The sequence below is a fragment of the Macadamia integrifolia genome, chromosome 4, assembly GCF_013358625.1.
Source record: "Macadamia integrifolia cultivar HAES 741 chromosome 4, SCU_Mint_v3, whole genome shotgun sequence".
In the NCBI taxonomy this organism is placed as follows: domain Eukaryota; kingdom Viridiplantae; phylum Streptophyta; class Magnoliopsida; order Proteales; family Proteaceae; genus Macadamia; species Macadamia integrifolia.
The window spans coordinates 5,314,017-5,333,993 of record NC_056560.1 but is presented as its reverse complement, the minus strand read 5'-3'; the positions used below and the strand labels follow the sequence as shown (position 1 = coordinate 5,333,993).

Below are 19,977 nucleotides of genomic sequence, written 5' to 3'. Positions count from 1 at the left end.
GGTTGAATCTCTCTCCATTGCTCTGCACCTTCGCAACCACAGCGCCTTCTTCCATCTCTCTCACCACCGTCGAGGAGATACCGTTGCTCCATTCCTGCTCAGCATCTCTCCTTTCCCCTTCACTGCTGCAGACAACATCGATGGCTGCCCTCTCTGTCTCAGTCTCTCACCACCTTCAAACCTCGCCCTGTTGCCCTGCTAATCCCTGGCCATCCCAAGAACATTCGCGTCTGAAAATTTTTAATAGACTTGTGAAATAATAATAGCTTGAAGAATGCTTATTATAGAATTTGATCAAAGCATGCTTTGAGGAGATGGGTGTGGGAAACGGTTGCAGAGGTATGAGGGGCAGTGGATAGAGATGATGAGCGAGAGGGAAAAAAATCGTCTACAATTCCGATCTCGTACAATTCCGTGCAATACCACCTTTAGACAGTGACACGTGTATTGATACCAATACAATGGTCTAGATCTGATTTAAATGTCTCTTAACTGATTTAATGTTTTATTAGTTGTACCAGATCTGGACCATTGTATTGGTATCAATACACGTGTCACCGCCTGAAGGTGGTATTGCACGGAATTGTACGAGATCGGAATTGCAGACGATTTCAACCCGAGCGAGAGAGATGCAACGGCGGTTGAAAAATGGAGTTGCAACTATCAATGGATCCAACGGTTCAGATGAGTAAAAGGGAATCCAACGATCAAGAAAATCTAGTCTATAAGATATCATTTCATCGTGCTACTGTGTACATCATTTTCCAAAAACGAAAGTATCATGAAAAGGCACAAAATAAGGTCACGGATTCTTACCCAAAAAAAAAAATAAAATTATTAATGGATTTGGTTTCAATTTTATCCATTAAATCTCGAAACCGAACCTCTCGTAGATCAGAACTGTCAAAAACCCCCCGAACTGGTGAAGATTTTGCTGAGGGTTTAGAGTTGCAGAGAGTTGCAGAGAAGAGTGGCAATGAGTTACAAGGACAAGGTAGACGTATGTACGGAATGTACTAAAAAATGTTTGTTGGTTCATAGAAAGAGTGAATCTTCTCCTAGGGTTACTTCTTTCTTCAAAGTCTTGATCGGTAATAGCTTCTCTAAAGTTCTGGTATGTGCTTCTCTCTCTATCTCTGAAGTTCTTCTGGAAAAAGTTGAAATTTTTTTGGCCATTGAACTCATTCAAATAGTTGACTTTGTTCCCCTCTGTTTAAGTTCTTATTGATTGCTTTCGAGTGCTGATGTTTTAGTGATTTCAAGTTTCTTCCTCTTCTTCAGTCATACAATAATGAGTAATGGTTGTTATTTTTTACAATGTTGTGGCTTTCCTTTTACATTTTATTTTCATTTGATTGTAACGCGAAAACCCTCGAGAGTTCGACAGTTTGCGGATTGCATTATTTAAATAAGTTTCTTTTCTGATTTTGAAACACCTCTGCCATGTATTGTTTGGCCTTAGCTAAATATTTGGTCTAATAAACTAATTGAGTGAATCATGGTTCCGGTAAAATTGTTAAGAAGCTTCAGAATAATTATGCTAGTTGCTTACTCGTGATTTTATGATAGTTTAGTTGTTGTTCCATGTGTGACTATGGTATTTATGTATATTGCAACTGTGACATTTTAGTATTCCAAGTTGAGATTCTGTGAGAATATATTGCTGGATAGAGTAGGAAAAAATCCCTCTAAGTTGAGATTGTGCAACAGCATTTCAAATGTTCCTCCCTGTTTTTTGATGTCATGTGTTGACTTTATGGTTTTGAAATGCCTGGCTGATCATTCTGCTCTTCTGATACAACCTTTGCAGTTCATACCTCCTAAATTTGCACGCACGGTTAGCTCCATGCTTGGTCGGAAAACCTATCTTGAAGATTCGAATGGACAATGTTGGAGGGTCAAAGTATCCACTATTGATGGTTCCTTAGCTTTTCGACAAGGGTGGGATGAATTTGCATCGGTTCATTTTCTGGAAGGAGGACAGTTTTTAGTATTCACTTACATTATTGGATCTCACTTTGTGGTTCAAATATATGATAAAAGTGGATGTGAAAAGTTAAATTTATCTCAGAAAGCGAACTGTGGCGGAAAAAGGCTAAGCCTAAGCTTTCCTCTGATCATTTGCGTTCAGAAGGCAAAAAATCTGTTCCTATGGAGGCCCATTTTCCAATGATCGATAGAGGTTATATAAATGAGCAGGGTCCAAGTTCAACAGTTCCTTCTTCATCTGATATTGAAATAATTGACACTAATGTTAATGATCCTGAGAAGACAGTGATGGATGCTAAAGGATCAAAATCCTCTATTTTTCTCATCCATGTTTTTCCTTGTTTTGCTACCTACAGAACGCGACACGTGGACAACAAGGAGACCAACGGTCAAGATTGAGTGAGGATTATTACATCCGGTGCGTTGGTCTTAAAGTTGTCCACATGTCGCGTTCTGCAGGTAGCAAAACAAGGAAAAACAGGGATGAGAAAAACAGAGGATTATTTTCCGATGCTAAATGCACAGAAAGACCTAAATCCGTTCCAACAGTAGACTGCACAGAAGTTCCATACTACATAATCGATAGAGATTTGACAACTCAACAAGATGAAACCAGGACTGCCCATTTTGATCTGTCAAACTTTGAAATATCGATAGACCAATCTAGGGCTGAGGGAATGAAGAATGTGTCAGTGGCTGCTGGGAAGAAAACATCTTCCCATCATGAGGGGAACTCTGAAAGACCTCAAGCCTCAGTTGGAGTAGGCACTGTAGATAAAGATCCTGTGGCTTTTGAGGGATCCCGTGGAAAAGCTTCTTTTGATGTATCTGACTTGGAAATGATGGTGTAGTGCCAAAGATACAGACAAAGTGCCACCAAATATAGAAAAAGATTCCTGTTTCCCTAATACCTCTTTGAAACCCCAAATTCTGACTTCAGGGCAGCCTGAAAAGAAGGGGAACTCTGATATGTCCAATAATGTCTTTTGCCAATATCCTCTTGCTACGAGACAGAACTTCAATGATTTGGGTCAGTAGGTTTATATGCTTTTCCGTTTTATGTCTGGAGTCTGTTCTTCATCTTTTCTACTTCTACCACCATTATTGTTGTCGATGTCGTTGTTGTTTGTGTCATTGTCATTATCAGTATCATTGCATTGACTGATTTCTCTGTGGTGAGTTAATGGATTTTACTTGTAGGCAACTAGTCAGCGGTAAAAATCAAAATGGAAGAAACTCCCCTTATTGGAAACAGTGGAAGTGTTCTGCAGATTATCACTGAAGTATATGGGTGCTTTGGTGCTCCAGTTGTCTTGGAAGGTGAAAAGGGTCAATCTCTTTATTATCTTTTCTTTTCTTCTGTGTTTGTTTGTAGAGATGCTGTTATTTTGATTAATTCTTTTTTTTTTTAGGATTTTATACTTGTATGTTTGGAGTCTGTTCTTCATCTTTTCTACTACTATCACCATTGTTGTGGTGGCTGTCGTTGTTGTTGTTGTTGTTGTTGTCATTGTCTGTATCAGTATCAGTATCAGTATCAGTATCAGTATCAGTATCATTGCTTTGACTGATTCCTCTGTGATGAGTTAATGGATTTTACTTGTAGGAAACAGTCAAAAATGGAAGAAACTCCGCTTATTGGAAGCAGTGGAAGTGTTCTCCCTAAAGTACCCACGTGCTTTGGTGCTCCAGTTGTCTTGGAAGGAGAAAAGGGTCAATCTCTTTATTATCTTTTCTTTCTCTTCTGTGTTTGTTTGTAGAGATGCTGTTATTTGATTAATTACTTTTTTGGATTCTAATTGTTACGCAAATCACTTGAATATAATGATTCCTCCATCTTATTTGGGAATACTTTCGATTGATGAACAGGGAAAGGGCTGAAGGTAGTTAAGAAAGAGGATGGAGAAATGATGAAAGAAGCCAATGGTTTTGTTATTTTTCTTAATTTCCGTGTCTTTCAATTGGAGCTGCTCCTCTTTTTTTTTTTTTTTTTTTTTTTGCTTATCTACCTAGTCAATGCAGCTCTGTTTTTCAATTGTAATTCTTGCCACATTAGTGTGTTTGACAGGGAAGATATCGAAGACAATTAAAGAAGAGTTTGAGGAGAAGTTAAGTCTTAGTTCAATAGACAAGGAAAAAGCTTACAAGTCTGTGAAAACAGAACCAATGGATTCAGATGATTTCTCATCACCCAATTTGATCGATTTTTGCGATTCAGTGACCGCAGTTACACAGTGTTGGCTTGTATGTCTTGCATTACAACTCTTAAATTCTCCTTTTATGTTTTTATAACTAGTCATAACAGACTTCTGAAATTAAGATTGCCTGTGCCAACCATTTTCTTATGGTTTGCTCTGTTTTTTGGTATAAAATTGTATGTATTGTGTTCTTGAACAGGAAAATCTGTCACATTTTAGTTTGTATGTTACTTGGGAAGGATATTTTTCTTTGTTCTGTAGTTATGACGTACCATAATACCAGCTGCCTAAGATATAGTTATGCAAATGTTACAATTCATGCTGCATAAACAATCAAGTGGCAAAAGTAACTAGTGACTAAAGGGAAATTGTGAACCCTGTATAATGTCAAAGGTTGAGCATTGATATCTCATCTGTTCATAGTTTATGATTTGATATCTCATCGCCTATTGCTAAGGAGATATTAGAGATTGAGAATTTTAGATGAGTTTGTTCTTCTCGAATTCTTTTCTTATCACATGATGCTTTTTTTTCTTCTTTTGATTGGTAGGGAGGGGAACTATATAACATCCAGGAGTCTTGAAACTCGAGACCTTCTGGTGAGCATGGGCTTTGTACGCACCATAGCTCACCAACTGCGCTAGGCAGTTGTTGTTACATGCTTCTTGTTCTTTTAAAGGTAGTGATTATTGATGACTTCAATGTCAATGATTTGTCTGTGTTAAAGTGTAATCAAGCTAGGGGGAATGTCCCTATCGTGGGGTGTATGTGTGTTATGTGATCGAGTTAGGTAGTGACTCTAGTTGTAATTATGTTATTAGACTTTAAGACTCTTAGTAGGCTTCCTACTTCAAGTCCAATACTGAAATATAATATAAAGGCTATTGCTGGACCATTATACGTATCTATTCCCATCGTGTTCTAGCTCTCTCTCCCTCTTCTCAGTGTCCAGCATATTGTCCCATCTTTCTCTCTCTCGGTGCTCTTTTTCTTCTTCATAGATTCTGGTTTATTTGACTTTCCTGCAGTCTGAATCTATCAAGGATGTCTAGTTGTGAGTTGAAGACTGAGGTTCACTGGAGTGTAGAAAGCTGAGATACTCTTGCTACAGATAGGATTTTAATTTCAACCTTAACTTTGGAAGTTACTGATTTGATATCTCATCAGCTATCCCTTTTGACTGCTTGTTTCTTTGTATTCCAGTACTATACATTTGTCAATCGATTTGATGGACTTCATGGCATAGATTTCTTGAACTTTTTGCATGGATCTGAGAAGGTTTTCATATGGCAGCAGATTATGCATGGCCAAAATAAGTTTTCATTTGTTTTTTTCTAATGTCATGTCAATCTTAGATATTGTGTATGCTGTGCTTCACACGTGGTGCATTGCCTGGAATAAATGAACTCCTCATGCATTGGCCATGTTTAATCCATACTCATTTTGTCTGTGCTTATTTTTATTTATTTATTTATTATAAGTAAGATGTAGAGGCTCTAATTGTTGATTTAAATATGCACTTTATGATGATAAAAGAGTTTGAAAACCAGTGAAGTAATGAAAAGGATGTACCCAGTCCACGAGGCTCCTGCAACTGCGGAGTCTGGGGAGGGTCACAATGTATGCAGCCTTACCCTCGCTTCATGGAGAGGCTGTTTCCTGACTCGAACCCCCGACTACTAGGTCACAATGGAGCAACTTTATCGTTGCCCGGAGGTCCACCCTCCTTCTCCTTTTTATGTAAAAGGAAAATAATAATGGAAGAATAAAAAAACGTTTTTCCTGAATGAGAAATTTGAGAATATTTTAGGTATTTGATGTCTGTCTTCCATGCCTGTCCTACATTTTGAACAGCATGAGGTTTGGACTGTGTGCATTTAATGGGTTCAAACTTGCTTACCAAAACCCTGGGGGAGGTGTTCAACCTAGGCTAGGATGTAATTTTTGGGTGGGATTTACCTTGTTGGATGATAATCCTTAGTCTTGCATATTCAGAAAAACATTTGATGATTACTCCAGGGAAAATTTAGGTTGGATGGTCGAGGATATCTGATTGAACTGATTTTGCATTCGACCTATTAATTGGTGGGTCCCAACCTTTTGTATGCATGCTAACAAGCATAAGACATACTAGTGAGTAGTTATTCTGTCTTGTCAAGGTTTCTTCCTACTAATTTTTGCGACATTCAGCATGCATGCAGGAGTTGCCAACAGTTAAAGTGTGGGCAGTCCTCTATCACGAAAGACCTGGGTTCAGAGTCTTAACCAGCGGGTGGGAATCTTTCGCCAAGGCAAACAACATTCAACCAGGAGATACATGCACTCTTGGAGTTTGTTGATTGGAAGGCCTGTTCTGTGTTAATATTGTCGGGAGGTAAGATAAACTCGAAATCCCAATCCTCATTTTTTTCTTCCCCAAGGTGACACATAAATTTGTGTTGTAAGTAGAGTTTGGATTGCAGAAACTTCTGTCCTTCTGCATACTCCCTGTTGTAAAATCCTATTAAATATAAAGAGCAATATCTAATTCATTAGACATAAAGAGTACATTAAGTGTTTATGATCGTGTTTTAAAGTTTTGCTTCTTCACGTGCAGAAGTTTGCACTTGTAATCTGTTCAGCTGTAAGTTGAAACAAAGGGATTTTGCAACCATGGTCAGAAATTACAATGATGGTCCAGGAAAGAGTACGGTAGCACAATAGTCAGAATTTTCTCTTGGCCTGTTTACTCTTTGTTATCCCCAAACCCAGCTGATCCTGGTGAAACTTATGCTAAGATTGGCAGTGACCGTTTGGATCCACAAGTTGCACTGCATGGCTCTGATTCATGAGATTTCTTTGGCAGGATTCATTTTTACTAGATTTGAAAAGTCCACATACTACAACACCTAAGTTTACCCTCAAATGCTTGCCATTATTCTCTTTTCTCTTTTCAGAGGTTGACATGTTACAGCTTATGAAGTCCTGCATAAACATGGTTGGTGAGTATCTTTTTCCCAAGTCTCTGTTGGCGTCATTGAAGTTATTTGGCCATTATAGATGAAACAGAAAAATGCAACCAATTTGCAGTTTTTGAGAAACCAAAACGAGCATTCTCGAGCACTGCCAGAGGATGGTGTTCTCAGATGGGCATCCTGGCTAGGATTGTGAGGGATTGTTGTGGAGTTGGATGCTGCAATGGTAATCAAATGGCTGGTGATGGGCAATCTTTTTTTTGTCATTTGGATTCTGTTTGTCATACATTTGGTGATTCATAAACCTAGTGCCTGGCGTGTTAGCATAATGAGCTACTGTTATGAATGGTGTTAGTGGAGAATGCAAAAGAGAACTAAGTCGTATGGTTGGCAGAACTGTTAGAAAAAAAGGACTTTTACATGTTTTTGTTGGTTAGGGAGATGGATATGACCTTACCTTGCAGCTGTATGGTTTATGGGCAGAGGTTTCTCAGGACGCCAGAGTGGAAACCACACCAGTGAGAGGTGGGAGATGTATTTGTCCAGTAAAAAGGGCCCACATTTTGTGAGGGGAAAGAGTGTCAACCTGTTAATGCAGGTATCACGGCTTATTATGTGAGAGAGTGTGGGAAGGAATCTGTACTCTGGTGTCGTCGAGATCTTTTTCCCATTGTTTATTTTGGGATAGAAATGCCCTTTTATACTTCACAGTTACATGGTTGGGGAAACCATTCATCGCCTAATAGCAACTGCCTTATGGGAGATGGGATGTGATGTAGTAAAGAATATTAAACTTGTGTTCCATGCATCGTTATTGAAGTATTACATGTCTTCTTTCATGTACGACCAGGATTTATATTCATATTACGTGTACAATTAATCCATTATCGGCTGGTCAAAAAATCTATTGATCAAGTGACTCAAAATGGTGGATCATCCTTTTATATTTTTCTTTTCTTTTTTTGAATAAGCTTATCATGAAGAACCAGCAAAATATATGCCTTTGCCTTACCCTCCAGGAAACACAACCCCTTCTCCTTTGCTTTAGTTAACTTTATTTTCTACTTCACGAGAAAGACTGTAATTTCTTTTCATTAAAAAAAAAAAAATTTCACATTTTATTCTATTACATGGACAAATGATGTATCCACTTTGATTGCTGCATAGAGAGAACATGATCTAGATTAGCCTTGTGTTAAACTTTAGAGTTTAATTTAATCAAATACCATTTTTTAATGACATTTTATCTTGTGTGTGTCAATCAATGCATATCTACCAATCAACATTTGAGAACTTGGTATTGAGAAGGGATTGGTCTAGGTCGACGTTATCCCTATTTTGAAAAAAATCATTTTTTGAATTATTTTATCTTTTGTTCATACCTATCGGTCAAGAATCAAGATTAATCAAGGCAGATTTTGATTCAATTTGATCCATTCAATCCAATTTCTTAAACCATAGTACCAATACTCTAAACATTAACTCTAAGTGGGAACAAATGGTGCAGATTAAAAAAAAAAATATATTCATATTTGTTTTGCAATTTTTAGAAATATTATATTTTATTTATTTATGTTTAGAAAAAAATAATCTTTCATTGTTATAGGGATGGTGCCATTTTTCCTCATTTTACGTCAATAGGAAACGTTGCAGATCTTTGGAAAATTTTGCCTCTAAATCTAATTGACATGGAAACAAATGAAGTCCAAGCGTCAGAATGAAGTGGAAAAAGGGTGAGAAATAGGAATGCCAGGCAAATGTTCTTTTAACTTATTCCTTGATACACAAGGTTCCCAGTCATTGAAGTAGTGGGATCCAAAGTGGAACCCACATTGATTCATGACTGGTCTCATTGATATGGCTTAACCACTTGTGATCATGGTTTTAAAAACAGAGGAATTGGGAAAGAGAAAATAATCAAAAAAAAAAATAAAATTTCATACTTATATTCAAACACAATACTATAATTATATACTTTCTAAATGAAGCTGTTTATGAATTATAACCCTCCATTCTGAGAAAATGTGATTGAGCTGTAAACTATGATCACATGGTCTGGTAAAAAATAACCACCAGATTATAACAATTAGGACCTTTCAACCATATTTAAAAGTCGGTTTGATAAGATGACCTTGACCATCCAAAAAACGATTCTTTGCCGTGGTTTAAAGTATATTCGATACTGATACGATATCCTTTGATATGTATTTTAAATTTAGTTGATCGATACAGTAACTGATACCGATACTTTAATTCTTGATCTATAGTATATTTTAGTGTATCTTCGATATGATCCAATATCCTTCAATATGTATCTTAAATTTAATCAATTGATACGATGACCAATATTGATACTTTAATCCTTGTGAATCTTTCCTCCATGATTATATCTTTATTCCTTTCATTTTCCATAATTACAAAAGAAAAACAAAAATAATAAAAAGTTGGAGGAGGATTTCCCAAGCTCGAAACAAACTATGCACTGTCATCCATATGGATTCCATATTCTTAAATAAATAAATAAATATATAAATATATATATATATATATATATATATATATGTGTGTGTGTATATAAGACCCACACTTTTTTGTGAGTAAATATGGGAGAGAATCAATATACAATCAAATCTTTTCTCCAAAAAAGTTTTTCCTTTTTCCTTTTGTCTTTTCACCCTAAAATTTATTTGGAGAGGGTTTCCCACACGGGAAGAAATCTAAACACTAGTCCAAAAGGGTATCAATTCTTGTGGAGGGGGCCATATTTTTTATGGGAGAGCATGGGACACTTGCGTTCAGATTTTTTCATCAAATCTATTTTACATATTATAAGAAGTCCCAACATTTTGTTTGGAAGTGTAACCATTCTTCATGCATCAAGATATTGGTATTGTATCTATTTGTCTATCATCGGTACCCAATATTAATGCAATTTGTCCCTTTGAAATCCCACAGTAGCAATAGCCTTGAGATCCGGCTCCTCTCTTGAGCGGTGATCACCCAGGTCAACCCATAGCTACCTGGGTGATCGAGACGTGTCCAAGTGGTGAGGTATTGCACCGAGAGTCGTTGGATCACCGCTTGGACAAGTGGTCGATCACCCAAGTAGTTATGGGCAAGATCTGAGCGATCACCGCTCAGGAGAGGATCCTGATGCGTAGCTATCTATATTGGGTTGCTCACTAATATGAATTAAGAGACTCAGCTAAAAACTGATTATTATTGTTAGTATTTTTTTTTTTAAGAGTCTGATTACTACCCGATCCATATCAAGGATTTAATTCATGATATCAATATAATGGTCAATAGAAATATTGAAACCAATTGATATCAGTCTAATACTAGATCAAAATTTGACATCAACAGATCTCTATCGATCAAGTATCAACATTGGTCATTGATATATATATATATAGGGAAAATGTTGGGTATGCCGCCGATTTCATGTATGCTAGCACCCATTGTGTCTATCTCTCTCTTTCCTTTTTCTGAAATAACGTTTATATCCTTCCTGAATGATACTCCATCATGTGTTTCTATTGGTGCTATTTGCTAGCATACTTGATATCGGCGGTATACTTATCCCTCTCCCATATATATATATATATATATATAAGAATTGGCCAACATGACCAATACAACATATCCAATATTGATACCTAAAACCATGATACAATTAAAACTTCATCACAACCATTCACTAGGCTGTTGTCCTTGTCTAGAACAGCTATTTATCCGATCAGGCAGGAACTGAGAGCTAATAAAATCACCCAAATCCGAATTTGGAATAGGATCGGCATATAACTTGCAATCAAAGTGAGAATTTTATGAGATAATCGATAATTAGTTAAGGGAAAACCAAATATGTAAAAAACGATTAATAGTTATCCTTTCTTGCATCACACGTATCAGAAGTCAAAAGCGCAACGCGGACCAAGAAAATAGATCAATAAAGAAAACCCTTGCGTCCCAAGCTTTCCTTCACTTTCCCATTTCGTTTCTTTTGGGGTTTGTGCTCACCTTCATGGTCGCAATATTACAAACACTTGATAGCTATAAAACCAAGGTGGGAGTTTCAAATACTCTTCTCTATCAATCAATCTATCAAATTTTAGTCCTTCAAGAAAGAGAAAGATGAAGAGAGTGGGTCGCCAGCATGGGATGGTTAGAGTCCATACCGCCGGAATTTCATTTGTTTACGGCCCAATACGCAACGCCAAGATCTTCACACAGTTCGAGTCCCCTGTGACTGCCGGAAACTTTATGAAGCTTTCCTCGAAACCCAGAAATCACTCCAAGTTCATGGGCAAGTGCGGTCGATCAAGATGCAGCTGTTGCCATAGCCACCCTGTTTCCAAGTCCAAAGACAAGGCCAAGGGTACCCACAAGGAAAAAGCATTCGGTGGTCGCAACGGTGGGGGTTTGAATTATGCCGGCTTGTCGGCGACGGCATTCTTGGGTCAGTTGGCTACTCGTGATGCTCAAGATTGCGATGATTACGACGAGGAGGAGCCGGAGGAGGATAAGCAGGTGGAGAAGGGATACGACGATGATGTTTACTACCAGAACGACTACTGCAGCAATGACAATCTTGAAGACATTGCTGTGCCTGTACTAACCACGGGAGGAATTGAAGAAATCGTTCATGAACCGAAAGAAGAACAAGAAGATAAAGATGAAAATGATGACGACGACGACGACGACGATGATGGTACGATGAGCGTCATGAGCTTCCTTGAAGTTGGATTTTTGATGGAACTGGAAGAAGATGGATGGTTTGTGGTCGAAGAGATGTAAAGGTAATATCATGGAATTCAATTCTTGGGTTCTTGATATTATGGAACTGGAAGAAGAAGAAGGATAGTTTGCTTTTCATACATTTGGTGATTCATAAACCTAGTGCCTGGCGGGTTAGCATAATGAGCTACTGTTATGAATGGTCTTAGTGGAGAATGCAAAAGAGAACTAACTTGTATGGATGGCAGAACTGTTCGAAAAATATGGATGGCAGAGGTTTCTCACGACGCCAGAGTGGAAACCACACCAGTGAGAGGTGGGTGGGGGGTGTGTTTGTCCAGTAAAAGGGTCCCACATTTTGTGAGGGGAGAGAGTGTTAACCTGTTAATGCAGGTATCACAGCTTATTATGTGAGAGAGTGTGGGAAAGAATCTGTACTCTAGCGTCGTCGAGATCTTTTTCCCTTTGTATATTTTGGAATAAAAATGCATCTTTTATGCTTTACAGGTACATGGTTGGGGAAACCATTCATCACCTACTAGCAACTGCCTTATGGGAGATGGGATGTGATATTATAGTAAATGTATTAAACTTGTGTTCCATGTGTCATTATTGAAGTATTACATGCCTTCTTTCATCTACGACCAAGATTTATGTTCATATTACGTGTACAATTAATCAAGTGACTCAAAATGGTGGATCATCTTTTTATATTTTTCTTTTGTTTTTTTTTTGAATAAGCTTATCATGAAGAACCAGCAAAGTCTATGCCTTTGCCCTTCCCTCCGGGAAACACAACCCCTTCTCCTTTGCTTTAGTTAACTTTATTTTCTATTTCACCAGAAAAAAACCAGTAACTTTTGTTCACTAAACCCCCCCCCCCCCCCCCTACAGTCCTTCCTATGCCCTTTCCTTCAGTAAAGTTCACTTAGGCTATGTTTGGTAGCCTAGAGAAGAAAAGAAATGGTGAGAAAATAAAATTAGTATAAATGTTTGGTTATCAAGAGAAGAAAAGAAAAGAATTTTTTTTTTTTTTAATTTGAATTTTAAGAAAAAGATAGACACATAGAAAATCATTATGTAATCATTCATTTTTTGTCTTATTATGTTTTCATATTTTCTTGTGTTTTTAGCAATAAAATTTTTGGGAGAGCAAAATAAAATTTTGCAATTCCCAATGAGTATTTTAAATTTAAAAAGGAGAATCTTCTCATGGGTGGAGGTATACCAAGTGCAAAGAAAAATTCTTAATTCAAGGAAAAAAGAATAAAAAATTATACTTTTTTCTTTTCTTCTCTTCGCTACCAAACACAACCTTATAGTTTCAAATCTCGGAACATAATGAATATGAATTGGATATAGGTAGTTAGTATTTTGATCCATTTTAATCTGTGAATATTATATGGGTATCAGATATTTGTTTAAACTTGAATAAAAGGGTAAAAGAAAAAGGAAACAGGCGATGAAGGGTTCGCATGTACCCTTCCAATGAAGTTTGGACAATTTTTTTTATTTTTTAATCGGAAAAAAAAAATGGAACAACTTGTAGCTTCATAAATCATAATCATGTATGCCACATGGCAGATCTGCCAAAATCTAAATTGTACTGATTGATTGTTAGTCTTTCACAGATTTTAAACTCAGACTGAGGCTGATGGAGTCTAAATTTTAGGCTATGTTTGGTATCCAAGAGAAGAAAAGAAAAGAAAAATGATTTTAGTGAAGAAAAGAAATGGTGAGAAAATGAAAAGAGTAGTATATTTGGTTACCAAGAGAAGAAAAGAAAAGAAAAGTAAAAAATTCAAAAAATTTTGAATTTAAGAGAGAGATAGATATATAGGAAATCATTGTGTAAATATTCATTTTTTGTCTTATTATGTTTTCATATTTTCTCATGTGTTTCTTGTGTTTTTGGTAAGAAATTTTTTGGGAGAGCAAAAAAAAATTTCACAATTCTCAAGAGAAATTTTGAATTTGAAAAGATGAATCTTCTCTTGGGTGAAGACATACCAAATGCAAAGAAAAATTCTTAATATAAGGAAGAAAACTACAAAAATTGTACTTTTTTCTTTTCTTTTCTTTTCTTCTCTTGGCTACCAAACACAGCCTTAGTGATTCGTTGGTTTTACACCACACAAAGATTATAAACTCGAATTGAGTCGAATATTCTACTCTCTCTAATTTTTTTTTTTTTAAGTCTAATATAGGCCTAAAAATCTTAGGCTGCTATTGGTAACCTTCCAGAAAAATGTTTATGGAGTTTTTTCGTTCTATGCGAGAACAAAAAAAAAAAAAAAAAAAAAAAGAAGGAATAAAATGTTTGGTGCATTTATGGCGTGTTTCATTTTTTTTTTTAAACAAAAAGTGAAAAAAAAAACTAGAAGAGAATTTGACGAAACGTTGTTCTGTTTAGTTAAAAAAAAAAAAAAAAATTTTGACACAGAAACTGAAATTTCCATTTTTGACATGAAACATCGTGTTTGGAATAGAAACGTTACCAAACGCAGCCTTAGTCTTTGAATTGGCCCTTAGATTTGAAAACTCAGTGATTTGGTCTAAAAAAATCCAAGAATCGATTGCTCTAGAAAGTTTGAAATTATGATTAATCACGATTGATTCTGATCTGATTTTTTTTTTTTTGATGAAAATTCTGATCTGATTTGATGACTCTCATTTTTGATATAGTGGCCTCACCTCTTGTTTTAGTTGTTTGTTAAAAAAAAATCAAGTTGAATTATTGTTGTGACAAGCATTTACTGCTTTTTCAATTGCCAAAGGTATTTATTTTGTCCTATGGACAAAAGATGTGTCCATTCTTATTGTTGCATAGAGAGAACATGGTCTAAATTAGCCATGTATTAAATTTTAGAGTTTAATTTAATTAAATACCATTTTTACAATGAATTTTTATCCTATGTGTGTCAATCAATGCATGTATACCAACCAAGGTTTGAGAACTTGGTATCGAGAAAGGATTGGTCAAGGTTGATAGTAATCTGGATTACTCAAAATTGGATAGAAATACCCTTGCTTTCAAAAAACTATTTTTTGAATTATTTTACCCTTTATGGTATGATGGTATCGATCAAGAATTGGGATCAGTGAAGGCCAATTCCATTCCAATCGAATTTTCTCAAACCATGGTACCAATACTCTAAATGGGAACAAATGGTGCAGATTAGAAAAAAAAAATAAAAATTAATCAGATCTGCTTTGTGATTTTTAGAAATATTATCTTTCATTTTAATATGGATAATGTCAATTTTTTCTCACTTTACCTCAATAGAAAAGGTAGCAGATCTTTGGTAAACTTTACCTTTAAATCTAATTTACATGTAAACAAATGAAGTCCAAGCCTAAATTGCCTTCTGGGACTGGCAAGGTAAGTAAGTAAACTCCCTTTCTAACAAGCAAGCCATGCTTTGCTTCGCTTAGGCCCACTCCTCATTGGACCGACAACCCTGTTTACTGGCCTACTCAATATTCCTCTTCAAACAATCTAATGATTTCCTCTAACGATCCCAAGATTAGCTCGCATTGTTGGATTGATTGTTGTTGTTGTTTGCTTTTATGCCCTATTGTTCTACTCAAGAGTTAGTTTCGAATAGGATTGAGCTCCTCTGTGGCGCAACATAGTGTTTGGCACGCATCCAACGGCTAAAAATGCCATGGCAAAGAACCTAAGACGGCCGCACTTAATCCAAGGCGTTTCTAGGCATTAGAAGCGCACCAAACATTGTGTTACACCACAGAGGAGTCAAATCGTTTCGAAAATCATGTGATGTTACACAACCGTTCCAAAGCTTTCTAACGACCGTCATAATGGAGTGGAAAAATGGTGAGAAAGCAAAATGCCAGGCTAATTTTCTTTCAACTTATGCCTTGATACATAAGGTTCCCAGTCATTGAAGTAGTGGGATCCAAAGTGGAACCCACATTGATTCATGACTAGGTCTCATTGGTATGGCTTAAGCACTTGTGATCATGGTTTTAAAAACAAAGGAATTGGGAAGGAGAATATAATCTAAATTTTTTTTCATAATTACATTCAAACACAATATTATAATTATATACTTTCTAAATGAAGCAGTTTATGAATTATAATCCTCCATTCTGGGAAAATGTGATTGAGCTGTAAACTATGATCACATGGTGAAAAATAACCACCAGATATTAGCAATTAGAACGTTTCAACCATATTTAAAGTCGGATTGATAAGACGACCCTGACCATCCAAAATAAGATGCTTTTCTCCATAACTATATCCTTTTCCCTTTCATTTTCCAAAATTACAAAAGAAAAACAAAAATAAGAAAAAGTTGGGGGAGGGTTTCCAAAGCTGGTAAGAAACTATGCACTGTCATCCATGTGGATACGATATTCTTAAAAAATAAAATAAAATTCATATGTATAAGAATAAGACCCACACTTTTTGTGAGAAAACATGGGAAAGAATCAACATACAATCTGATCTTTTCTCTAAAAAAAAGAGTTTTCCTTTTTCCTGTTATCTTTTCATCCTTGAATTTATATCGAGAGGGTTTCCCACACGGAAAGGAATCTAAACACTATCACCACTTAGTAGTCTAAAATGGTATCAATTCTTGTGTAGGGCTCTTATTTTTTATGGGAGAGCATGGGACACTCGTGTCCAGATATTTTACCAAATCTATTTTACACATTACAAAAAGCCCCAACATTTTGATTGAAATTGTAATCATCCTTCGTGGATCAAGATATTGATATTGTATCTATTTGCCTATCGTCGGTACCCAATATTAATACGATTTGTTCATTTGAAACCACCCCACAATAGCAATAGCCTTGAGATCCGGCTCCTCTCCTGAGCAGTGATCACCTAGGTTAGTCAATAGTTATCTGGGCGACCGACACATGTCCAAATGGCGGGGTATTGCACCAAGAGCCATTGGATCACCGCTTGAATAATTGTCGATCACCCAAGTAGTAGTTATAGGCAAAACTTGGACGATCACGCTCAAGAGAGGATCCTGATGCGTAGCCTTCTGTACTAGATTGCTCACTAATATAAATTAAGAGAATCAATTAAAAACATATTTTATTATTATTATTATTATTATTATTATTATTATTATTATTATATTTTAATAGTCTGATTACACCCTGATCCAGATCAAGGATTTAATTCATGGTATCAATATATTGATCAGCAGAAATATCTATACCAATCGATATCAGGCTAATACTGGTCCAAACTTTGATATCAGCCAATCTATATCGACCAAGTATCAATAATGGTCACAACTGATAAGTATATGAAGACGGATACAACAAATCCAATACTGATACCTAAAACCATGATACAAGTAAAACAATCATCACAGCCATTCACTAGGCTGTTGTTCTTGTCTAGAACAGCTATTTATCCGATCAGGCAGGAACTGAGAGCTGATAAAATCACCCAAATCCGTATTTGGTATAGGATCGGCATATGCTGTTCGCCGTATCCCACCTTTCTAACTTGCAATCAAAGTGAGAATTTTATGGGATTATCGATAATTAGTTAAGAGAAAACCAAATATATAAAAAACGATTAACAGTTATCCTTTCTTGCATCACACGTATCAGAAGTCAAAGGCGCAACAGAACAAAGACCAGAAGTGAAGAAGAAGCCGACCAAGAAAATAGATCGATAAAGAAATGCCCTTGCGTCCCAAGCTTTCCTTCACTTTTCCATTTCGTTTCTTTTGGAGTTTGTGTTCACCTTCATAGACGCAATATTACAAACACTTGATAGCTATAAAACCAAGGTGGGAGCTTCACATACGCTTCTCTATCAATCAATCTATCAAAATTTTAGCCCTTCAAGAAAGAGAAAGATGAAGAGAGAGGGTCGCCAGCATGGGATGGTTAGACTCCATATCGCCGGAATTCCATTTGTTTACGGCCCAATACGCAGCGCCAAGGTCTTCACACAGTTCGAGTCCCCTGTCACTGCCGGAAACTTTATGAAGGTTTCCTCGAAACCCACAAATCACTCCAAGTTCACGGGAAAGTGCGGTCGATCAAGATGCAACGGTTGCCATAGCCACCCTGTTTCCAAGTCCAAAGACAAGGCCAAGGGTACCCACAAGGAAAAAGCATTCGGTGGTCGCAACGGTGGGTGTTTGAATTATGCCGGATTGTCGGCGACGGCATTCTTGGGTCAGTTGGCTACTCGTGATGCTCAAGATTACGATGACTACGACGAGGAGGAGCCGGAGGAGGAGAAGCAGATGGAGATGGGATACGGCGATGATGTTTACTACCAGAACGACTACTGCAGCAATGACAATGTTGAAGACATTGCTGCGCCTGCACTAACCGCCGGAGGAATTGAAGAAATCGTTCATGAACCAGAAGAAGAACAAGAAGATGAAGATGAAAATGATGATGGTGATGATGATGATGATACGATGAGCGTCATGAGCTTCCTCGAAGTTGGATTTGTGATGGAACTGGAAGAAGAAGGATGGTTTGTAGTGGAAGAGATGTAAAGGTAATATCATGGAATTCAATTCTTGGGTTCTTGATATTATGGAATTCAATTCTTGGGTTGTTCCATCGCCATCTTCTGGTTTACTACTGCTCGCTTCGTGCTTCTTCTTTGTTAATAAATGTAAATTGGGAATTAATGATCCATAGATATAAATTTGACACTGTTCTTCTCTGTTCGTTCGTAAATGAAATGGAAAATGATCGAAATGATCGAAACGATTGAGCTGTGCTTGTGGGTTTCAGTTTATTTTTTTGCCTTATCAAATACGTAAAAAAGTCTTCGCGGGCCAAATTTAGCCCTTAGTTTAATTCAAAATATAAATTCCTAAGGAGTGTTCACAATATTGACACCGGATCAGTCGCCAGACTCGCCACCACCTGATGGGTGGTCGGCGGCGGCGGCGGCGGTGGCGGTTGCTACCGCCTATTTACTGAGATCTCGTGGGAATATTCCTCCATCACACCACCTGAATAATGGCCCTCAATTTTCAAAATCAAATCGAATCTTTAAAGATTGGCTAACAGCCAGCGTGGTTCTTACGCCTAAATAAAAAGTTGAGTAAATGATCGAACTGCCCCTGCGCTGGCGTAACAGCTACACTGCCTTTCAGCAACCCTCTCCTGGAAAATTATAACCAAACTATACAAAGTAGTGATGGAGTAGATAATAAACTACTTCTTCTCCGATTCTCTCCTCTTTGATCTACCACTTTCCCTGGCCCAATCCGACTATTTCACCAATCCATCGTCAGATCTCGAGCAAACCTCCGGCGGTGACCATTGGATCGTTTTCTTGTGTCTCGAGTCAAGATCAATAATGGCTGGTTCTGGAAAGGTGGAGTTGGAGGGAGGCGTACTCGCGGAGGCACTGAATGATCTCTTCACAAGCGCATCCACTATGATCAAAGGCGATCTACAGGGAACCAATAACTTGCTTGAACTTTTGGAGAAGATGAATCTTAGGGTGGCTGAGGAATACAAGGGCTATGGAGATGTTGCTTCTGGGTTAAGGGTTTTTGTAGAGCAGTTGAAGGCGAAAAATGGTAGTTTTGATGAGTATGTGCATCAGATCGATTTGATTGAGAAGCAAGTCATGGAATTTGAAGTTGTTATTTCGATGCTTGATAAATATGTGTCCTTGTTGGAATCCAAAGTACAATTTGCTTATCAGAATCCATCATCCTAAGAATGGGGTTTCCGTGTTCTTGGGGAATTGGGAAGAAGGAAAAATTACCCAGATCTTGAAATTCTTTCTTCTTCATCTCCCACTTTGCTTCGTTCACAGTTTGGGTGCTATGTAATTCTGCCTCTGAAGACTAAGCCCTGTTTTTGGAATTTCCTCGGCAGCGGATCACTGTATTTCATGGTCGCTCTTGAAAGTGGTTTCAAGCTCTGTTCAGCTGTTTCACTCCAGCAGGCATCTGGACGAATAGAAGGGCCCTTTAGTTAAATTTTGTAACTGGATATTGTTCTTCTCTCTTATTTTGTTATAAATGAAGAATGCTGTTTGATCCTTCAAGTTCAGGTTTTCCACCTCTCTACTCGTTTTATGATTCGGCTCTGTGATTGAATTCAGGGTTTAT

At 37.1% G+C, this 19,977-nt stretch overlaps 3 protein-coding genes and 1 pseudogene across 3 annotated transcripts; all 4 read left to right on the top strand.

The window, feature by feature from the left end:
- Nucleotides 1-624: 624 nt before the first annotated feature.
- On the top strand, nt 625-7,984 carry LOC122075095 (annotated as a pseudogene).
- Nucleotides 7,985-11,042: 3,058 nt separating this feature from the next.
- LOC122075986 lies at nt 11,043-12,519 on the top strand. The gene has a single exon (XM_042641227.1). The coding sequence runs from the start codon at nt 11,276-11,278 to the stop codon at nt 11,936-11,938; it is 663 nt and encodes a 220-aa protein (XP_042497161.1). The 5' UTR covers nt 11,043-11,275; the 3' UTR covers nt 11,939-12,519.
- A 4,982-nt stretch (nt 12,520-17,501) lies between these two features.
- Nucleotides 17,502-18,610, top strand: LOC122075965. The gene has a single exon (XM_042641199.1). The coding sequence runs from the start codon at nt 17,737-17,739 to the stop codon at nt 18,391-18,393; it is 657 nt and encodes a 218-aa protein (XP_042497133.1). The 5' UTR covers nt 17,502-17,736; the 3' UTR covers nt 18,394-18,610.
- A 438-nt stretch (nt 18,611-19,048) lies between these two features.
- On the top strand, nt 19,049-19,913 carry LOC122076777 (biogenesis of lysosome-related organelles complex 1 subunit 2). Its single transcript, XM_042642312.1, has one exon. The coding sequence runs from the start codon at nt 19,212-19,214 to the stop codon at nt 19,578-19,580; it is 369 nt and encodes a 122-aa protein (XP_042498246.1). The 5' UTR covers nt 19,049-19,211; the 3' UTR covers nt 19,581-19,913.
- The last annotated feature ends 64 nt before the right edge of the window (nt 19,914-19,977 follow it).